Here is a 20,224-nt window from a genome sequence, read left to right on the forward strand (position 1 = left end):
CATCGTCCGAAGTGCCAAAATTAACCCTTCGCACTCGAGGGCTATTCCAACCGTAAACCTAAAATAATTTTTCTGACATACAGTATTTCCATTTTACGTAACAAAGCGCGTTTCATGCATACGAAATTGAGTCCTGCGGTGACTTGTGCAACGGTTACGCTGTTAACAATTTCTTAAATGTAAACACTTCGTTAGTATAAAAATTATCTTGGAACATGCTGTGTAACAATGTGTTAACGGTGCCCCAGAGTCACCACTCGAGTGCAAATGGTTTCAATTACGCTCGGCGATCGCAATACAAATCGGTTCGCATCGCGCGAAAATTGCTCGATAAAAATTCTATCGCACGCACGTCGGCCGCGCGATAAAAACGTTTGCTCCCCGATAGCGATAACAACGTACCTGTACCTAATTCATTTCTGCGGATGACTCAGTCAGTGGATCGCGAACGGTTCTAATTAGCACGCGCTAGCTGCGCTTCGAATTTTCTCTCGTTACGAAAGCACTCGATTACTCAAGCTCTCCGCCACCGAATCTTTCCAGGACAAGCGAATCGTGAGAAACAAGCGGCGATAAGACGCGCTGATAAGACGACGCGTCGCGGCTATATAACGAACGGAGCAACAAGTTTCGTGTCATAAACCGATCGCCAGGGGAAACCGTGATTCCTATATATATACATACAGTTCGCGAGAAAGTACGACGGAAAAGAAAGCTCGCGATGTCTGCTAAGAGGCTGTTCGTGTGCTTGGCGATAGCACTGGTCGCCGTGATCGCCACCGAGGTCGCTTCGGCCCCGGGCATCGAGAGCTACGCGAACAAGGACGGGAACAAATCGCACCACTTTTACGTCGGCTACAGGGTGGCCGGCGACAAGCTGATCTACCGCGAGAATATCATCGTGGACAGCAGCTGGCTGCAGGTGAAGAGCAAAACGAAGACGTTCAACACCACCTCGCCGTGGGAGAAGATCACCTTCGTGCAGGCTCTTGATCAGAAAACCAACGGCAACGGCGCGTACGTCTCCCTGATCAGCGGCGGACCCGGACAGAACAGCGTCACCCTCAAGTTCAAGAGCCAGAGGGGTCACGGGATCAACTTCGTCGTCGAGCTTTACGGCCGTTGAAACGACCGAGGCATCCGACGACGATGATGCCCGGCAGAGCAAACGTTCAACTCTGTACACCTAACTTGTAAAAAAATTGTTTAACGAAAACGATGTTTATTTCGATGTATTTGTTGCTGTTTATCCGCATTCGATACGCTCGAATCCGAGGACACACTCTCTAACGCCGATTATGTGAAGACAATAAAAGCTTGAGATCGTTGCAGAACGTTTTTTCCGTTGTTTCTTTGATCCACAGGCGACGCAAACTCTCTAGATCTCTCCTTAATATAAGATTGCTTCGCTGTAGCTTTTAATTGCATTTCTCTCGACCCCTTCGTCCTTCTTAATAACCGTCGGGAATAAGTGTCGAGTTAACAAGAACGAATATTCCACGTGAAGTGGAATAATTTGTGGAGTATGGTATAGTAAAGTGGTTAAATAATTATACTACATTATTATACTGTATTATTTTATATTATTAAACTATATTATGTTATATTATTATACTATTTTATATTATATTATTATACTATATTATACTACATTATTATACCGTATTATATAGTATAATAATATAATATAAAATAGTATAATAATATAACATAATATAGTTTAATAATATAAAATAATACAGTATAATAATGTAGTATAATATAGTAATAATAATATAATATAATATAGTATAATAATATAACATAATATAGTATAATAATATAATATAATATAGTATCATAATATAACATAATATAGTATAACAATATAATATCAAATAATACAATAATATAACATAATGTAGTATAATAATATAACATAATATAGTATAGCAATATAACATAATATAGCATAACAATATAATATAAAATAATATAATATAACTCAGTATAGTGGTGTAACAATATAGCAAAGTGATTAATTCTTGTCAAGTCGACGCTGCATAGTTTTCAAAAAAAAAAAACAACTCTTCCCAACTTAAGCACACATTTTGTGCTCGTCAACCTGAGACCGACTCGAGCCAATTATGCCAGCGAAATGAAAAACGCACGAACTAATGAATCGAGACCCAATACATTGCATTTCAAATGCGCTTTGTATTCCTAATAATGCTACTGCGCTCTAGTAATTAGTACAGTCGGTGTGCAAAGTATTCGTACACCGTTTAAACTGGAATGAATTTTACATCCACCGCTTGCGCCAGAACAACGAGTTAGGCTCGCGACGAACATTTCCTGCACGATCTACTGAATACGAATATCATGCATTTTCTTTCGCATCGAGTCAACGTTTGTTTCTTCATGCTATCTGGGTCGAGTAACGAAAGCGAACGATGCCACGCGAAGAAACCAAAATTGTCTCGTTCACAATTCGGAACATTATTTAGAACGATGAAGCATCGAACAGCGTGGCTAACGAGGAGAGTCGTGGAACGAGCATTTAAGAGAAGCACAATCGAGAACCGCAGTTTCAATTCAATTCAGTGCTACGTATTTTAATTGAAATTAAGAACTACGTATTTCAATTTACATCGAGAACCACGCGTATTTTCAACCTAATTAAGAACTACACATTTTCATTTTTAATTAACATCTAAATATTTTCATTTCATTAAGATGTACATATATTCATTTCATTAAGATCCACATGTTTCCATTTCATTAAAAACTACATATTTTCATCTAACTAGGAACCACCTATTTGCGATACATTAAGGAAAATTGGCGGCTGTGTCGCCGACCGGATCGAAGAAAACAACAGTACAAATCTTCTGTGCCGGTTTCACGGCTTTATTGTCTTCGCATAATTGGAAAAAGATAAGTTTACAGTGATTAGAGTACATCGAGCGCGCGCGCGCAGCGCGTAGAAATAAACAGCGTTCCCGTGAAACACTTTCGATTAGTTAAACGTGCAGAAGTCTGGAAGAGCGTAAATCTCAATAGTCATGTTCGTTATCTGGCCGACCGGTCCCTTGAGCGCGAAGGTGTAGTCGACGGTTTTACCATTGTGAGTCAGGGTAGACCGGAAACTAGCGTTGCTGTTGACTATGTTATTAATAAGGCTGACCAAAGTGATCTTTTCCCATTCCGTCACGTTGAGCTGCATCGCGAATTTTGTGTCCAGCGCCCGTCTTTCGTCCGTCACGATATATTCGCGGGCGATCAGCACGTCGCCGGGCACCCTGCGCCCAATGGTGCCGTTATTGCCGACGTAGTTCTCGTAAAACGGTGCCGAACCAACTTGGTTCGCGACCAGAGCGAGCATCGCCGTCGCCAGGCACACCGTCAGCTTCAGAGCAGACATGGCGAGTACTTTTTTTCCGTTGTGCTTCTCGCGAACTATAGAATCACGTTTCGCTCGCTGTGACGATCACGATGCGCAAAAAAATTGCGGCTCCCCGTGTTATATAGTCCCGATCCGCGCGCGTTCTATCAGCTCGGTTATCGCGACCCCTGTTTTGCAATCGCAATTCGATCATCCGGCGATTATTCGACAGCGAGCATAAGCTCGGCGTGCAAAAATAAAGCTGTATGGAAATTTAGGAAATGGTTTCTTAATGAGAGCGCATATCTGCTAATCAGAACCCGTCCTCGATCATAGTCCCCGGTTATGAATGAGACGCAGGAATGTTATTGTTATCGAGATGATATTGTTATCGTTTTTTTTTATCGCGGCTAATGTATGATTCATACATTATTATTATTGCATTGGCGGAGGCGTCACGGCGATCAGCCGTTTCTTTCATCGACGCTGAACCTTCGGATACTCTCTGTACAAGGTGTCCATTCCGCGAGTTTCGTGGCATTTTGCACCGTAACCCTTCCGTAGGCACTGGGAACTATACTTGTCACCCACTTTTAGCGCGTATATGGACCACCAGGCTCAAATATCCCCCCTCCCCGCCTCGTTGAAACGTGCTGCCATCTTGAGAATTCATATTGTGCCCGTGAAAGGGTCAAATCGAGTAATGGAACTGTGGGACAATTGGTTTATTATGCCACTATGCAATGTTATTAACCACTATACTATGTTATTTAGACACTTAGCTATAATCTATTATATAAATTATTATATTACTGTAATAATTAATTACTCTATTATATTACTAATAATCTATTATATAAAATAATATATAATATAATCTTATATATAGTAATATATAATAATCTATTGTATAATAATATATAATATAATCTTATATGTAATAATATATAATATAATCTTATATATAGTAATATATAATAATCTATTGTACAATAATATATAATATAATCTTAACTGCAATAATATATAATAATCAATTACAATAATAATATATAATATAATCTTATATGTAATAATATATGATAATAATAATCTCCCCAAATGTCCTTCAGCTTTCAAACAAAAACGTACAATTTGGGAAGAGGAGATGCGATTATTCGACCCTTGCGGGACTCGTTTTTATAGCCGTTGACAATCGGCAACTGTAAAAACAGATCCCGAGGCTCGAATAATCGCATCGCCTCTTCCCAAATTGTCCATTTCTGTTCGCAAGCTGAGGGACAATCGCGGAGAATTTACCGTAATTATTTTGCTCTTGTTACACGATCATTTACGTATACGTTCCGCGTCTTGCTGTGCGATTAAATTCGAAATAAAATGGTGAATTTCTTCGAAACATATCTGCAGTGTCAAATTAACAAATAGGAATGTTTGCGATCGAATCGTTACGGCAAGACACGTCGGAATAAATTTTACAGCGCCAGAACAACGAGTCGAGCACGTGACTAGAGGGATATTATGCATTTCTTTTGAATCGAAGCAACATTTGATACTTCTGCTGTCACGAAATCGAGAGAAATGAACGTAGACGAAGACACGCAAGAAACAAAAATCGTCTCGTTCAATCGGGAAAATTATTCAGAAGGACGAAGTGTCGGTCATCGTAGCTAATGAGGAGGTCGTAGAACGAGCATTTAAGAGAAATATAATTGAGATCCGCAGTTTCAATGTAATTAGGAACTATGTATTTTAATTTATTTAAGAACTACGTATTTCAATTTAATTATAAACCACGCGTACTTCAATTTAATTATAAACCACGTACTTCAATTTAATTATAAACTACGTACTTTAATTTAATTATAAACTACGTATTTTAATTTTAATTATAAACTACGTATTTCAATTTAATTATAAACTACCTATTTCAATTTAATTACAATCTACGTATTTTAATTTAATCAAAAACTACGCGTTTCAATTGAATTGAGAACCATCCATTTGCAATAGATCAAGGAAAATCGAGGGTTGTGTCACCGACGGATCGAAGAAACAATGCTACAAATTTCCTGCAACGTTTCCAGTCGTTTATTGTCTTCACATAATTGCAACACGATTTAGCGTCATAATCGAGATTCACGGTAACAAGTACGATCTTAGATTCGTCCGAGATTAGAGCGCATCGAATGCAACGCGACGCATGCAAATAAATAGTGTTCTCGTCTAAACACGTTCGACTAGTTGAATACAATAGAAGAAGGAGAAGAATGGCCGCCGCCAGGATCGGAACTATTTGGCCGGCAGAGCGTAGATCTCGAGATAATAGTTGATCCCCAGGCCCTTCTGGCTCTTGAACTTGAAGGTGACGCTGACGAATCCGGGCCCACTGTTGATCAGCATGGCGCACGACGCGTTGTCTTTCGGTTTCTGATCGACGGCCTGGATCATAGTGATCATCTCCCATTGCCTCCGGTTGAACAGCTTCGTGACATTCCTGACTTGCGTACCGCTGCCTTTCACGGTGATGGTTTCAAGGAGGACCAACCTGTCGCCGGGATCCCCGTACCCGATCGTGCAGTTCTGCGACTCGACGCTGTAATTGTTCGCGTAGATCTCGTTTTCGTGACTCGGGTCCGGGGCGGCGGCTGCGGGCCAGCAATCGGCTTCGATCACAGCGACCAGCACAATCGCCAAACACGCGATCACCTTCTGTGCAGACATGGCGGACTTGTGACAGAAAAAGAATTGCTGCCCCGCGCGTTATATAGACGACCGAATCCGGCCGTCTTATCCGCTCGTTTTATCGCGGTTTCTTTGTCGCGATTGTCGCTACTCCGGGAAAGGATTCCGGCAGCCGAGCACGAGCGATCGCAGAAAAGCTGAACGGAGATTAAAAAGAGTTTTTCTCTGAATGAGATGCGCCTCGCGTTCGTAACGTGCTAATTAGAATCGTTCTCGATCGCTATACAGAGATACGAACGTAGCCGCGGGAATGTTATCGTTATCGAGAGGGCTAACGTTTTTTTTTATCACGGCTGATATGAAGGATCGCGCAATTTCTGCACACCGCTGGAGGCATCGCGGCGCTCAGCCGTTCCGTTTCTTCGATGCTGAAGAGTTTGATCGAACCCTTCGGTCGCACTGATCTTTTAGGCGTTTGCGCTCTGATCTGACAAAAAAACTCTCAGAGAGATCTGCGAAATGCGTTTCTTCAATTTTCGTTATGGTTTCCGACGAAGAAGGGAACGTTGCTGAAACATCATTTATTGATTCTTCGATCGTGTCGCTCGATTGCAATTTTTTAGTCATTGTCCAGCAAATTAACCCTTCGCGGATGAGGTTTTTCTTTTAAAAGTTCTGAGATTATATTTCTCAGAGGATTAGATTATGTTTGAAAAGCTTGAATAAGGTGAAAAATGAACAATAATATATCGTGATATTTTGTTATGTACGTTAACAATCTATACGTTCGCAACTGGTCGTCAGTATGCCGACGTTCGTCCTCAAAGGGTTAATGCCTCTAATGCCGCTAAAAAATTTAGATCGCTGGTGTAATTGTAAAAAAGCGATTCCGTCTTAGAAGGTGCACGAATAATATATAATATAATCTTAAATATAATAATATGTATTAATGTCTTATATAATAATATATAATATAATCTTAAATGTAATAATATATATAATAATCTATTATAGAATAATATATAATATAATCTTAAATGTAATAATATATATAATAATCTGTTATAGAATAATATATAATATAATCTTAAATGTGTAATAATATATAAAAGTCTATTATATAACAATATATAATATAATCATAAATATAATAATATATAACAATCTAGTATTTAATAATATATAACAATAATCTGCCCAATTTTCCCTCAGCTTCCAAACAAAACCGTACAATTTGAGAAAAGGAGATGCGATTATGCGATCCCCGCGGCTCATTCGTATCCTCGCCGATCGTCAACAATTATAAAAACGAGGTGCAAGGCTCCAATAATCGCATCTCCCTTCCCCAAATCGTCCATTTCTGTGCGCGATCCAAGCGCGAATTAGGGAGAAATTCGCTTCGTACGCCGACCGTAAAACAAACTGAATTTCGCCGCGCGTCAACGCGCCGGATCATTTGAACTCCGTATCACCCAGGTTAAACCAAGAAGATAGAAAATGCATCGAGTTGCCAGTTCCCCCCAAAAAACCGGGAAAGAAAAGTGCGAATTCGTAGGAACTTCCGCGTTCTAGTCGTCGGGGATGCGGCGCGTTCGTCTATTATATCAGCGCGAGCCACGGCTAGAAACCGGCGGAGCGGGTTTGAAGCGGTCTGGAGCGGCCCGACGCGGACTGTGGCAAGCTGAAGTGGCCCGCGCGAAGTCGCGGCAGGCTTTTTAGAGCGAGCGGGCTACAAATTTCATGAGACACCGAGCCCATCGGGGGTCCATAGGCCGTCATCCCCGTGCGGCCGGCGCGCGTTTTCTACGAATTCAATGAGCTCCGTCGGTCTCTCTCTCTCTCTCTCTCTCTCTCTCTCTCTCTCTCTACTCTATATCTCTCTCTGTTGCGCGAGCGCATACAAATATTTATGCTTAGAAATCCCTCGCACGTCTAGCCGGTGCCGCGGCATCTCTAAGCGCGGATGTAAATATCCCATGAACATTATGATGGGGGTCCTAGTTCCAGCGGCGCCGCGGCGGTGCCGCGTCGGTCGCGTTCGTTCCGCATTCACGCACAGGCAAAACAAACACGTAGACATTATAGGGCCACCTATCCGGAGAGGACGCGGGCGCAGGAACCGAGCGCCGCGAGCGGAGCGGAGCCGAGCGGAGCCGCGCCGAGCTCGGCATTATTCATTCGGGCAAACCTCGAGCCCGCGGAGCTACTCGATCTCTGGCACCTGTCTCAAGGATACCGGATAGAAGGTATCGGGAGCATGATGACTTTGCCATTAATTATCCGGCTTTGTACTTCAGAAATCCGATGCACGGCTCGATTTCAACCGTCTTAACGAGCTATCCGCCGGATAGTATCCGGTTGTGTCTAGCCGGGGCTTGATTCCGTTTTCCTAGCCCCGGTCCTCTGCTCACCGCCCCCCCCCCCCTCCACCGCCCTCTTCGTGGATTACAGTGCACTTTCTGTCAATCATTCGACAAGATACCGTCCAGGATTAGAACGATACCCAATAGAATTAATTATGCCGCAGAATAATTGGTAGGTTCTCGCGAGATCCCGCCGGATCCGATAAGGAGGATCGATCGAGGTCCACCCCTCTCGATAACGCGGAAGGGACCGCTCCCTGCCGAATGCGTCGCTTTTCCGCGTGGATATCGAGCTAGGTACAGTAATGTCTCCCTAATTGACGCTCGGATTGTGCACAAAAGTGGACAATTTGGAAAGAGGAGGTACGATCAGTAGAGCTCTGCAGCTCGGTTTTATAGTTGCTGACAATCGGTAACTATGAAAACGAGTTGCAAGGCTCGAATAATGGTACGTATCACCTCTTCACAAATTGTCCATTTTTGTGTATTACTGTACAGTAATGTCTCCCTAACTGATGCTCGGATTGCGCACAAAAGTGGACAATTTGGAAAGAAGAGATACGATTAGTCGAGCCTTGTAGCTCGTTTTTTATAGTCGTTGACAATCGGTAACTATAAAAACGAGTTGCAAGGCTCGATTAATGGTACAATCTCCTCTTCACAAATTGTCCATTTTTGTCCATTACTGTACAGTAATGTCTCCCTAACTGACGCTCGGATTGTCCACAAAAGTGGAGAATTTTTGAAGAGGAGATACGATTAATCGAGCCTTGCAGCTCGGTTTTATAGTTGCTGACAATCGGTAACTATAAAAACGAATTGCAAGGCTCGAATAATGGTACATATCTCCTCTTCACAAATTGTCCATTTTTGTCCATTACTGTACAGTAATGTCTCCCTAACTGGCGCTCGGATTGTGCACAAAAATGGACAATTTGGGAAGAAGAGATACGATTAGTCGAGCCTTGCAGCTCGCTTTTTATAGTCGTTGACAATCGGTAACCATAAAAAACGAGCCACGAGTCTCGAACAATCGTATCTCCTCTTCAAAAATTCTCCACTTTTTGTGGTCAATCTGAGCGTCAATTGGGGAGACATTACTGTACCGCGATCGTATTGAAATACAGGTAACTTTCCCGTAACACGGTGGACAGGTTCCTAGGAAATGCCGTGGCGTGTGAAATCGCGTTGTAAGAGAGCCACAGTCGGTGCAAGAAGCGGGTTTACGTGCCGAAAATTTATTAAAAAGAAACAATTTCTTTGAAATTTTATATAAGCATATAAATATATTTTTTATTACAAATATAAATGAATGTATAACACGAAACGAAGGGAAAGGAAAGACAAGATATTTATTTTCATTTTAAATGTAACCCTAACGCTAGATTTACGGAACGCGTCAAAATGGCGGGTCACTCAGTTTTGTAATTTACGATTGTTCACTTGATGTAACCTTAACGCTAGATTTACGGAACCCGTCAAAATGGCATCGTTCTCCGAACCTCGAAATTCTTTCAGAATTACGAGCGCACGAAGTCTCCAGTTTCCGCCGATTTCCACGAGAATCGTCTTCGCCTTCGAATTTACATCTCCGAAACCATCGAAGATACAGAGTAGCAATGTTTTTCTGGCAATCTCGAGGGTCACGCGCATCTGAAAAAAAATTGTTTCCATTCGAAGAGACGTTTGTTCAGAAAAAGAAATACAAACGTATTCTCGTTTAGCGATGTTCGATCGTTGCGAGCGTGCATTGACTCGGCGGCTTGTAGCTGAAGAATTTCGAAATTCGAGAAACGATGACTGACGGCGAGCCGGAGAAGCGATCCGTTCGGCATGGAACCGCCCTTGCGCTAATTGCGAATCGCCTCTCCCGGAGAGCGAGAGAACGATAGAGCGAGAGAGAGAGAGAGAGAGAGAGAGAGGGAGAGAGAAAAGAAACGAGCCAGGGGGACGAGGGAAAGAAGGGACGCCGGAGTAATCAGCGTTGAGGTCACCCGTTAGGACAATTAGGCGAACAGAAAAGTTCCATTGCAGTTCCGCAGGCCGGCGACTGGCCCTAGAAGGGCCAGGAATGACAGCTACTAGTTTTTTCCATTACTCAGAGCCGTCCACATCTCTTCGGGAATTAACATTAGCGCGGGCCGACGCGACGCGACGCCGATGTTCGACGTTGTCGACGTTTCGGCTGTCGTCGAAATTCAAGGAACGGTGTTTGTTTCGAACGGAAACGATCGGACGTTTCGCGCGGACAAAAGATAACCGCCGGAAGGCTGGCCCGTCTCCCTGAAATCGGCCGAAGATCATTTTAATCTTCCGCCGGGACGATGCGGTCCGTCGATCGCCGATCGATATATCGCACGATCGGATCTTCCCGCGATCTATTATGTTCGAGCGCGCGTTTTCGTCGGCGAGCTCGCGACGCCGTCCCCGGAAAACCGTGCCGCGGGCCGTTAATTAAACGGGCGCGATTGATCGGCAATATGTTTATTTTCAATTGAAATGGCGTGTCACGAATATCCGTTGTTCATCGCCGATACGGTACGAGCGGAGCCTCCGCCGCGCCGCGTTGAGCCGCGATAGTTTTGGTTTATGGCGTTCTGATTGTCCCAGCAGAATCGAATGTAACCGTTACAGGACGCGTACATTTGTACACGCAATTTGCATTCGTCGCTGCACGATAAAGTTAAATAATTACTCACGTCAACCGTAATCCCGGCGTTCTAAACATTCGATCGATCCGCCCGTATTATTGCGCCCGGCCATTACGATTTATCCGCGGGTCATTATTTCTTCCGTGTTCCTGTCGGCGGTTCCCTGATTTAGCCTCTTTTTATTAACAACCGTCCCGCGATGCTCTGTTGACCGGCGGTTCGATCTTCCGCGTGAAAAATTGTACGAACGCGCGCGACGGATCCAAAGAAACGTAATCGTTCGTTTTTTAAGCGACGCGCGCGGAAAAGGTTGTCGATTTTCTTTTTGTTTTTTTTTCATGACGGCTGTTTCTGTATTTTGAAATCAAGAATATTAGCGCTATTTGATTTCGATGGACAGTTTTCTCTGCCTGTGCGAAATTTTCTCCCCACTTCTGGACAACTTTCACCAAATTCGTAACAATTTTTAACAATAAACAGTCGCCGCTGGATCGAACATTTCTCCATTTTTATTCACCGCAACGTTTCTGCTTGTCCAGGGTTAAATAATAGAAGGAAGTCCCATGATTACGTTATCAGCCGCAAAGGTGTGATTCCCGGGGTGATTTCAAGTAACTTTTTCCTTTGCGAAAATGCAATCCGCCGCTTCGTTTGCGAGTTATCAACGAAAAACGCTGACCAATGAGAGTCAAGCTCGCCTCGCGCTAGGCGCTCGTTGCGCCGCCTTCGACCGCCTCGCGCCAGCCGAGCTCGCCTCTCATTGGCCACCGAGCCGCCGTCGACCGCCTCGCGCCAGCCGAGCTCGCCTCTCATTGGCCACCGTTTTTCGCTAATAACTCGCAAACGAAGCCTCGGATCGCATTTCCGCTAAGGAAAAAGTTACTTGAAATCACCTCAGGAATCACACAATTAACATAACATAATCACGGGACAGCCTGTGTACATAGCAATCTGGTACAACTAATTGAAATACGAACGCCCTTTGTATCGAACGAGCAATCACGAATAAAGTCGCAACACGATCTCCTCTTCCCTATTTATCGTCGGATAAAATCTCGGGCGGACGACGCGCCGCGCGCGTTGGCCGGCCGAATGAAAGTCCCCGATGTGTTTGTGGCTCGCGTGGCCGCAAGTTGTCGGCTAATCCTCAGAAAGCTTTCAAAAAGGGCGACGCGTGCAGCCGTAAAGTCGTCGAACGACGTCCCGGCGGCCCTTTCTCTGCCCGTGTAATCCGCGTAAATTGGCAGGCCCGCAATAATTCGTCCGGTATCTGGCACGGGGGCCGCCGTTCGGTGGGGGGACGGGGGGGAATGCTAAACGACCGATACCTCTTCCTCCTTCTTCTTCGAGAGCGGGCCGGACAGATCCTCGATTTGTTGCGCGCTGCCTCCTCACCTGTCGCGGCTCCTCGTATCTCGCAGCCACGGGTCCTCTTTATGCAGCTTTACGCACCGTTTAAAACAGGCGACCGCGTCGCGGCAGCAGTAAAACCGCAGTAAATCGATGGATCGTTCGACGGCCACGGGGGCCGAACTCACGCCGCGCCGCGAGGGGCACACGCGTAAAATGGGCCTATGAAAAGAAGCTCGGGAGGGGGGTGGGGGGTTACGCCCAGGCGTTAAAGAGCCGTGCCTAATTAATAGGGCCGGGGATCCTTATGCAAACTACAAATTGTTTCCTCCGCGACGGCTCGCAGGGCCTCGCGACTGCGTTCCGACACCTTTCGGTGTAACCTTTTGGTGCGCGGTAATTTTTGTCAAACTGAACCGAATCAGTTGAATCCCTTTTTTTATGTCAGAGAGACCAGTTTATCAGACGACAGCCGAAATGCTTTCTTTTTTTACTCCTGCTCATTACTTGGAATAACAAAAGAAAGACTCTCGTTTTTCAACTTTTTTATCCGAGTCTGGAACGAAAATTTAAGAAATACCTTTCATCGATCTCGGTAACTTATGGTGAAATACGCGTGTCGAAGATCTCAGTGGACACTCTATGGAACAAAAAAATATTTAAGTCGTCTAGAGCAGTTTTAAACATGTTGCTGCATTTTAAAAGGTGCACGAACGCTTTTGCGAGCGACTCTATGTCACGGCCACGTAAAATCAGCACAGTTTGGTGCTTTTTTCTTGGCACGATTACCGGACAATTTTTGTTTAGCGAGTATGTTATTTGAAAGCACGTATGTTGTACCACTTGAAGCAATTTATTTCGTTACGAATTTTGAGGTATTGTCGGTGTAGCAGAGACTTCTTCGGAACTCGCTTTTCGAAAGGCGTTGCGCGACGATTCTCTGTTAATATGTGATTCTTCGTAATAGATGAACGACGAATACATTGTTTAATGAACAATTTTAGTATTAACACTGGAGCGCTACTAATTGAATGCGACCGCCATTTTGTCGCAGGTCTTTTTACGACAGACGCGCCTTCGAACGGAATACAACGAATTTCTCCCGGAAATGCCGAATTTCGGGTTGCTCTAAATTTCCCTGTGCTAGTCCTGCGCCTATGTAATTTACTGCTACCTCGATGTCAAGGGTCGACAGAGTAGTTTTTACTCCAGCATCACTATTCACTCATATTAATATACACCGGCATGCTGTCTTTCTCTTCGGCCCAAAAATTGCCTTCGAATCGCGTCACGTGGCCTCCGAATTGCCTTCGAATCGCGTCAAAAAATTAGAAATAAGAAAAAATTTAAGTCATCGTTTTTATTGCTCGCATTACTATGCATCCGTATCAATGCTGTCATTATTTTCGGCCCGGAGTTTCCGTGAAAACGAGCCGCGAGACTCGAAGAATTCTCGGATTCCAGCTCAGTATTCTCTTAGTATTCTCTTATTCGCAGCTTAGTATTCCCGGATCCGCCGCTTTCAATTCCTAACATTTCCGCCAGAAAACGACTGCGATCTCGCCAAGAAAGCAATCCGCATCGATTTCTCCCAGCAAAAAAAAAGAAGAAAAAATGCCGACGAGGCTCGCTCTTCTCCTCGGGATTAATTCCCGGTGCGCGCCGGATTCGCCGAAAAATAAATCTCGCGCGAGCGTTGATTATATCGTTCGAGGTTAAATACATTGGCGTCGACGTCCGTCGGTATCGGGAGGATGGGACTCGCGCGGCACAATCATCGTAGTAAACAAAACTTTCCGTCCATTTAGAAGAACTGCCGGATAACGAAGGAAAAAGATTCGCCGGGCCTCCGCGCCCGAAGACAGCTAGACACACCGGCAATCTAATTAAGATCCGGCGTCGTTAATCCTCCGACGAAATTTTCGTCGTCCATTCTTCCGGAAGACGTGACAGAGACGGGCAAGAAACGGGGAGACAAACACGGAATAGCCGTGAAACGCGGGAAGGCCGGAAGGTGCTGCGAGGTAGCGTAAACAATTCCCAGCACAATTAGGAAACGTTTGTCCGTCTGTGTTTATCGAAGGATCCCGTAACTAGCTTAGGTAACACCTATCCATTCGGCGGGAGCGCCCCATCCGGAGAGCCTCGGCTACGGATCGGCCATGCGAACAATCCGGGGAGGACGCGTTATTGTGCCACCCTGCGAAAAGAAAACGCTCCACGGCTGGCTAAACAACGATCCGAGTTAATCGACGGCGACGACCCAGCGCCGTGATTTTAATTGCCGTTGCGTAGGCACCGCGACGGATCGCGTATCCCGCAAGGCTCTCTCTCTCTCTCTCTCTCTCTCTCTCTCTCTCTCTCTCTCTCGTTCGGCTCCTCTTCTTTTCGTTGCTTCAATTACAGTAATGTCTCCCTTACTGACGCTCAGATTCTGCACAAAAATGGACAATTCGGGGAGAGGAGACACGATTATTCGAGCCTTGCGTTTTTATAATTGAGCCGTTTATTTTGAAAGTGGCATATGTCACTTTACCGTAATGAAAAGAGGTGGTTTTTTAATGTTTATACGAAATTATTTATACTGAGAAAAATATCAGTATCCTGAGATAAGAAATACAAGTAAATCTTCTCGACTTAAGAACAAAGTGACTTATGCCACTTTCAAAATAGACGGCTCAGTTATTGACAATCGGTAATTACGAGAACGAGTCGCAATGTTATTTAGGCTCGAATAATTGAATCTCCACTTCCCAAATTGGCCATTTTTGGTTCGATCTGAGCGTCAATTAGGATGAGTTTACTGTGCTCTTTGTATTCGAGACAGAGCAGACGTGTTAAATCATAGGAAAATCAGAGCTGATGAGCATTGTAGAATAATTCCGTAACGCTGGGAAGCGATAAAAAGCACTACAGTGTCCAAATTCTCCATGATTGACGCTTAGATGGCACACAAAAATGGACAATTTGGGAAGAGGAGATACGATTATTAGAGCTTTGCGTTTTTAAAATATATAATATACTATAAAAACGAGCCGCAAGGTTATTTAGGCTCGAATAATCGTAGTTCCTTTCCCCAAATTGTCCACTTTTCTGTATAATCTGAGCGTCATTTAGGGTGAATTTACTGTGCTCTTTGTACTCGAGACAGAGCAGACGTGTTAAGTCATAGGAAAATCAGAGCTGATGAGCATTGTTGAAGAATTCCATAACACTGGGAAGCGACAAAAAGCAGTGCACTGCAAATTTTCCATAACTGACGCTTGGATTGCGCACAAAAATGAATAATTTCGGGAGAGGAGACACGATTATTCGAGCCTTGTAGCTCGTTTTTATAATCGTTGACAATTCGCGACTATAAAAACAAACCGCGAAGCTAGAATAATCGCACCTCCTCTTCCCAAATTGTCCATTTCTGTGTACAATCTGAGCGTCAATTAGAGAGACATTACTGTAATGGCGTCGCGCAACGCACAAGCCGTTCGTGCCTGCGAATTGTTCGTGTACGCCAATGATTTAACCCTTTGCACTCGAGCGGTGACTCTGAGACACCATTAAAATTTGTTATAAAATAATTCTTATGTCAACGAAGTTTAGATTGAAAAAATTGTGTAAAAAGTGTAATCGTCGTGCGAGGTCGCAAGACTCAATTTCAGCTGCACAAAATGCACTCTGTCGTATAAAATGAAAATGCTGTAAGTCAGAAAAATTATCTTAGATTTACAGTTAAAATAGCTTCGAGTGTAAAGGGTTAATTCGGCGTGATTCGGATAGGCTTCCGAATTGGTGCACTTTAACCCGAGAAAGATAACCTACGTCGCAGAGGCGCCTGCGAAGACTGTTGATTTTTGTTAATTTTTCATAGAGGTCTAGTGATTTAAGTTTAAAATTACTTAAAATATAAAAAAATATAATATAAATGCATTTTATTTTGACAATAATGCCAAACCTTTAAAATGACTAGATTAACTTAAATAAATATCCATTGTTAGTATAAAATTGACGCCTTAGAAAAGCATGCGCCTCTGAAGCGTATGGTTATCTTTTACGTACGTTGTCATATGGTTATCTTTCTAGGGTTAAACAAATCGTCGCTCGATTTAGACATACTTTTATACCCTAAGATTCAGTCGTAGCAACGTTATTACAGTCCGTTCAGATATATCATATGAATTCAAAGAATTGCGGTTATCTTATCTCTTTTTTTTTCGTTTTTACTTAGTTGATGCTCCAAGTCATTCCGCACTTATATGATACAATTATAACTAATAATATAAAGTATCGTTAAATTCGATGAACAAATAAACAACGATCCGAGCTAATCGACGACAACGTGACACCGAGATTTTGATTAATATTACGACGCCTCCGCGATAAAAGCAAGATTGGTTCCTGGTAAACCACTCGTCGCTTCAATGTCATTGTGCCACTTGACGCGGCGGTGTACAGGATGACCGATTTAAATTATCCGTTTAAATGGCCGAACGTCCTGCAAGCAGTTGATTATACCGAAACATGTTCGAAAATAAGTATTTCTTAACACTTGAAATATCTTAATCGAGTATCTCGAATGTCTTAAGCTCGAAATATCTTTTAAACCAGTGCTTGGAACGCTTCGGAACGCGACGATTAGGCTCCGCTTCCTGACCACAGTAATGTCTCCCTAACTGACGCCTAAGATTCTGCACAAAAATGAACAATTTGGGAAGAGTAGATACGATTATTCGAGCCTTCCGGCTTATTTTCATAGTTACCGACTGTCAACGATTACAAAAACGAGCTGCAAAGTTCGAATAATCGCATCCCCTCTTCCCAAATCGACCAGTTTTCTAGACAACCTAAGCGTCAATTAGAGAGACATTACTATACTGCCGCGGTGTCCCGCCTCCAATCGACGATAGTCGAGAGACGGAGTCCAATGTCGCGTACAAAAGTCACGAGCTGCATCGATTGGAGCAACAAAAAACGTGTGTTTCCACTGTAAAAAAAAGAGAAAAATGAAATTGTCTTGCGTATCTCTTTTACGCGTTGACCTGACAAAATCTCACTGACATCCGATTACGCGATCCTCGAAAACGTCTAATTTTCATTCGAAGCATTTTCCGATATCGTCGACGATTTGCAAGATATTTATAGATATTATTGTATTATTATATTTTATATTATTATATTATAATTAATATAATTAATATAATTAGATTAATATTATTAATTATATAATAATTATTATATTAATTGTTATATTATATTATATTATATTATATTATTATATTATTATTATATGATATATATTATAAGATATTATTATATTATATTATTATATTATATTATTATATGAATTATTATATTATATTATATTATATTATATTATATTATATTATTATATTATATTATATTATTATTATACGCGTATCTCACTGGATCTATTCCAAACGCGTCACCCTATGTGCACATGTGTTTTCATTTTCGCGCAGGTGCCGCGATTGCGTCGGATAACTTCGCTTCGCGCCATCTCCGTCGATTCTTTAGCGTGCCCCACTCGAATTCCCGTCGAGCACGTTACACAATGTAAATCTTTCGTGTCGTCGGCGACGCTCTCTTATCGATGCAGAGAATAAAGATAAAGAGGAAAAAGAAAATAAAAGAAAGAGAAGCGCACCGGGCTCGCTCCGTTATCACGGATCGTTTCGTAATCGAAGGGCGAGGTATCGACGCGCGCCGTCGACCGGACACGGACACCGGTGGCTCTCGAACGGAGCCAAGATATCGCGAGGAGCGTCCAGTTTGACGGATTAACGAGTACGCGTCCTTCAGCGTTAACAGAAATTGGATTTGGTTCGCTCGCGGCCGAAGGATCGCTCGCCGATTAAGCGGAGCCGCGCGTATCACGGCGTTCCGCGTGATCGCCGAAGAACGGAATCTCGTCTGTTCCGGGCGGGCTGCCCGCCAGATTATACGATTACAAGTTATGTCAGCGAAAATGGAGTTATTGGCCGCGCGGAACACGGCCCTGCGCCACGGAAGAACTTGCCCTGACGTACGCTAATGCGATATCGGATAACCGTTACCGTGTCGTCGGCGTCGTCGTCGCCGTCGCCGTCGCGACGCGAGCCTCCGAAGGCGTCCACGCGAGCATCGTCCCCGTCTTTCCAACTTATGTTCGTTAACCATCGGACGTCGGACCGTTTTCGCGACTGCGCTGTCGACGATGTTTATAACAATGATGAGGTTTGTTCGGTAATTTTGGTGAAAATATGTTCTCCAGGATATTTATCGCAGGCTTGTTTCTGTTTTCTGTTGTTCTTAATGCGGCAGCGATTTATTTAGTTTCATTGTCGGAAGTTACGTAATTTAAGCGAACGATTTAGATGGTACGGGTCGAAAGCAACCCGGCCACCGCGTTGTGTGACGAGTCCGTTCGCGGACCGTCTGACATCTAGGGAGAATGACAGGAGTTCAAAGGGACAGTTCAGATGAATTTTTAGATGTGTTCTCGTGGGGCTATTTCTATGCAATTTAGCTGAAGTGAAAGCTTGAAATGTCTACTTTAAGACAGGGTAGATTAGATTGCAATGGAATGACGAGATCATGTTGAAAAATTAAAAGGAATCGATCTATGGCATCACGGGGTCTACAAGATTTAAAAGGAAAAGTTCAGTTGAATTTTTAGATATGTTCTCGTGAGGCTATTTCTATGCAGCTTAGCTGAAGTGAAAGCTGGAAGAATCTATTTTAAAACAGGGTATATTAGATTGCAATAGAATGATGAGATCATTTTGAAAAATTAAAAGGAATCAATCTATGGCATCACGGGGTCTACAAGATTGTAAATAAAAGTTCAGTTAAATTTTTAGATATGTTCTCGTGATGCTATTTCTATGCAATTTAGCTGAAGTGAAAGCTTGAGATGTCTACTTTAAGACAGGGTAGATTAGATTGCAATGGAACGACGAAATCATTTTGAAAAATTAAGAGGAATCGATCTATGGCATCACGGGGTCTACAAGATTAAAAATGCAAGGTTCAGTTGAGTTTTTAGATATGTTCTCGTGATGCTATTTCTATGCAATTTAGCTGAAGTGAAAGCTGGAAGAATCTATTTTAAAACAGGGTATATTAGATTGCAATAGAATGATGAGGTCGTTTTGAAAAATTCAAGGGAGTCGATCTCCGACATCACGGGGTTTACAAGATATAAAAAGGAAAAATGCAAATGAATTTTTAGATGTGTTATCGTGGGGCTATTTCTATGCAAGTTGGCTCAAATGAAAGCTGAAAGAGTCTACTTTAAGACAGAGTAAATGATATTGCAACAAAATAACGATATCATCTTGAAAAATTAAAAAGAATCAACCTCCGACATCGTGGAGTTTACAAGATTTGAAAGGAAAAAGTTCCGATGAATTTTGAGATGTGTTCTCGTGGATCTATTTCTATGCAATTTAGCTCAAATGAAAGCTGGAAGTGTCTACTTTAAGACGGGGTAAATTAGATTGCAGTTGGAGGACGAGATCATTTTGAAAAATTAAAAAGGAATCGACCTCTGGCATCGTGGAGTTTACGAGATCTAAAAGGAAAAGTTCAAACGTATTTTAAGATACGTTTCCGTAGAGCTATGTAAGTCCAAATTCTGCGTAACTTAGCTTAAACGAAAGCTGAAAGCGTCTTCTTTAAGACAGGCTGGATTAGGTTGCAATTGTATGATAAGTCTGCTGCACGAGCTACAATTTCTTGGAAGAAAACGCGTCGCACGAGTCGCCAGATCTTCGAAACGCTTTTACGCAATCGTTTCCGTGTTTCGGTGCTTTCATCCG

General features: G+C 43.0%; 2 protein-coding genes and 1 pseudogene across 2 annotated transcripts; 1 reads left to right on the top strand and 2 right to left on the bottom strand.

Annotated features, from left to right (window-relative positions):
• Positions 1 to 510: 510 nt before the first annotated feature.
• Positions 511 to 1,334, top strand: LOC117224990 (putative salivary secreted peptide). Its single transcript, XM_033478252.2, has one exon. It carries the CDS (start codon positions 722 to 724, stop codon positions 1,124 to 1,126), a length of 405 nt encoding a protein of 134 aa, XP_033334143.2. The 5' UTR covers positions 511 to 721; the 3' UTR covers positions 1,127 to 1,334.
• Positions 1,335 to 2,998: 1,664 nt separating this feature from the next.
• Positions 2,999 to 3,403, bottom strand: LOC143258923 (putative salivary secreted peptide). Its single transcript, XM_076519474.1, has one exon. It carries the CDS (start codon positions 3,401 to 3,403, stop codon positions 2,999 to 3,001), a length of 405 nt encoding a protein of 134 aa, XP_076375589.1.
• Positions 3,404 to 5,429: 2,026 nt separating this feature from the next.
• LOC117225018 (putative salivary secreted peptide pseudogene) lies at positions 5,430 to 6,126 on the bottom strand (annotated as a pseudogene).
• Between the last annotated feature and the right edge of the window lie 14,098 nt (positions 6,127 to 20,224).

Source organism: Megalopta genalis, chromosome 3 (assembly GCF_051020955.1).
Source record: "Megalopta genalis isolate 19385.01 chromosome 3, iyMegGena1_principal, whole genome shotgun sequence".
Lineage (NCBI taxonomy): Eukaryota > Metazoa > Arthropoda > Insecta > Hymenoptera > Halictidae > Megalopta > Megalopta genalis.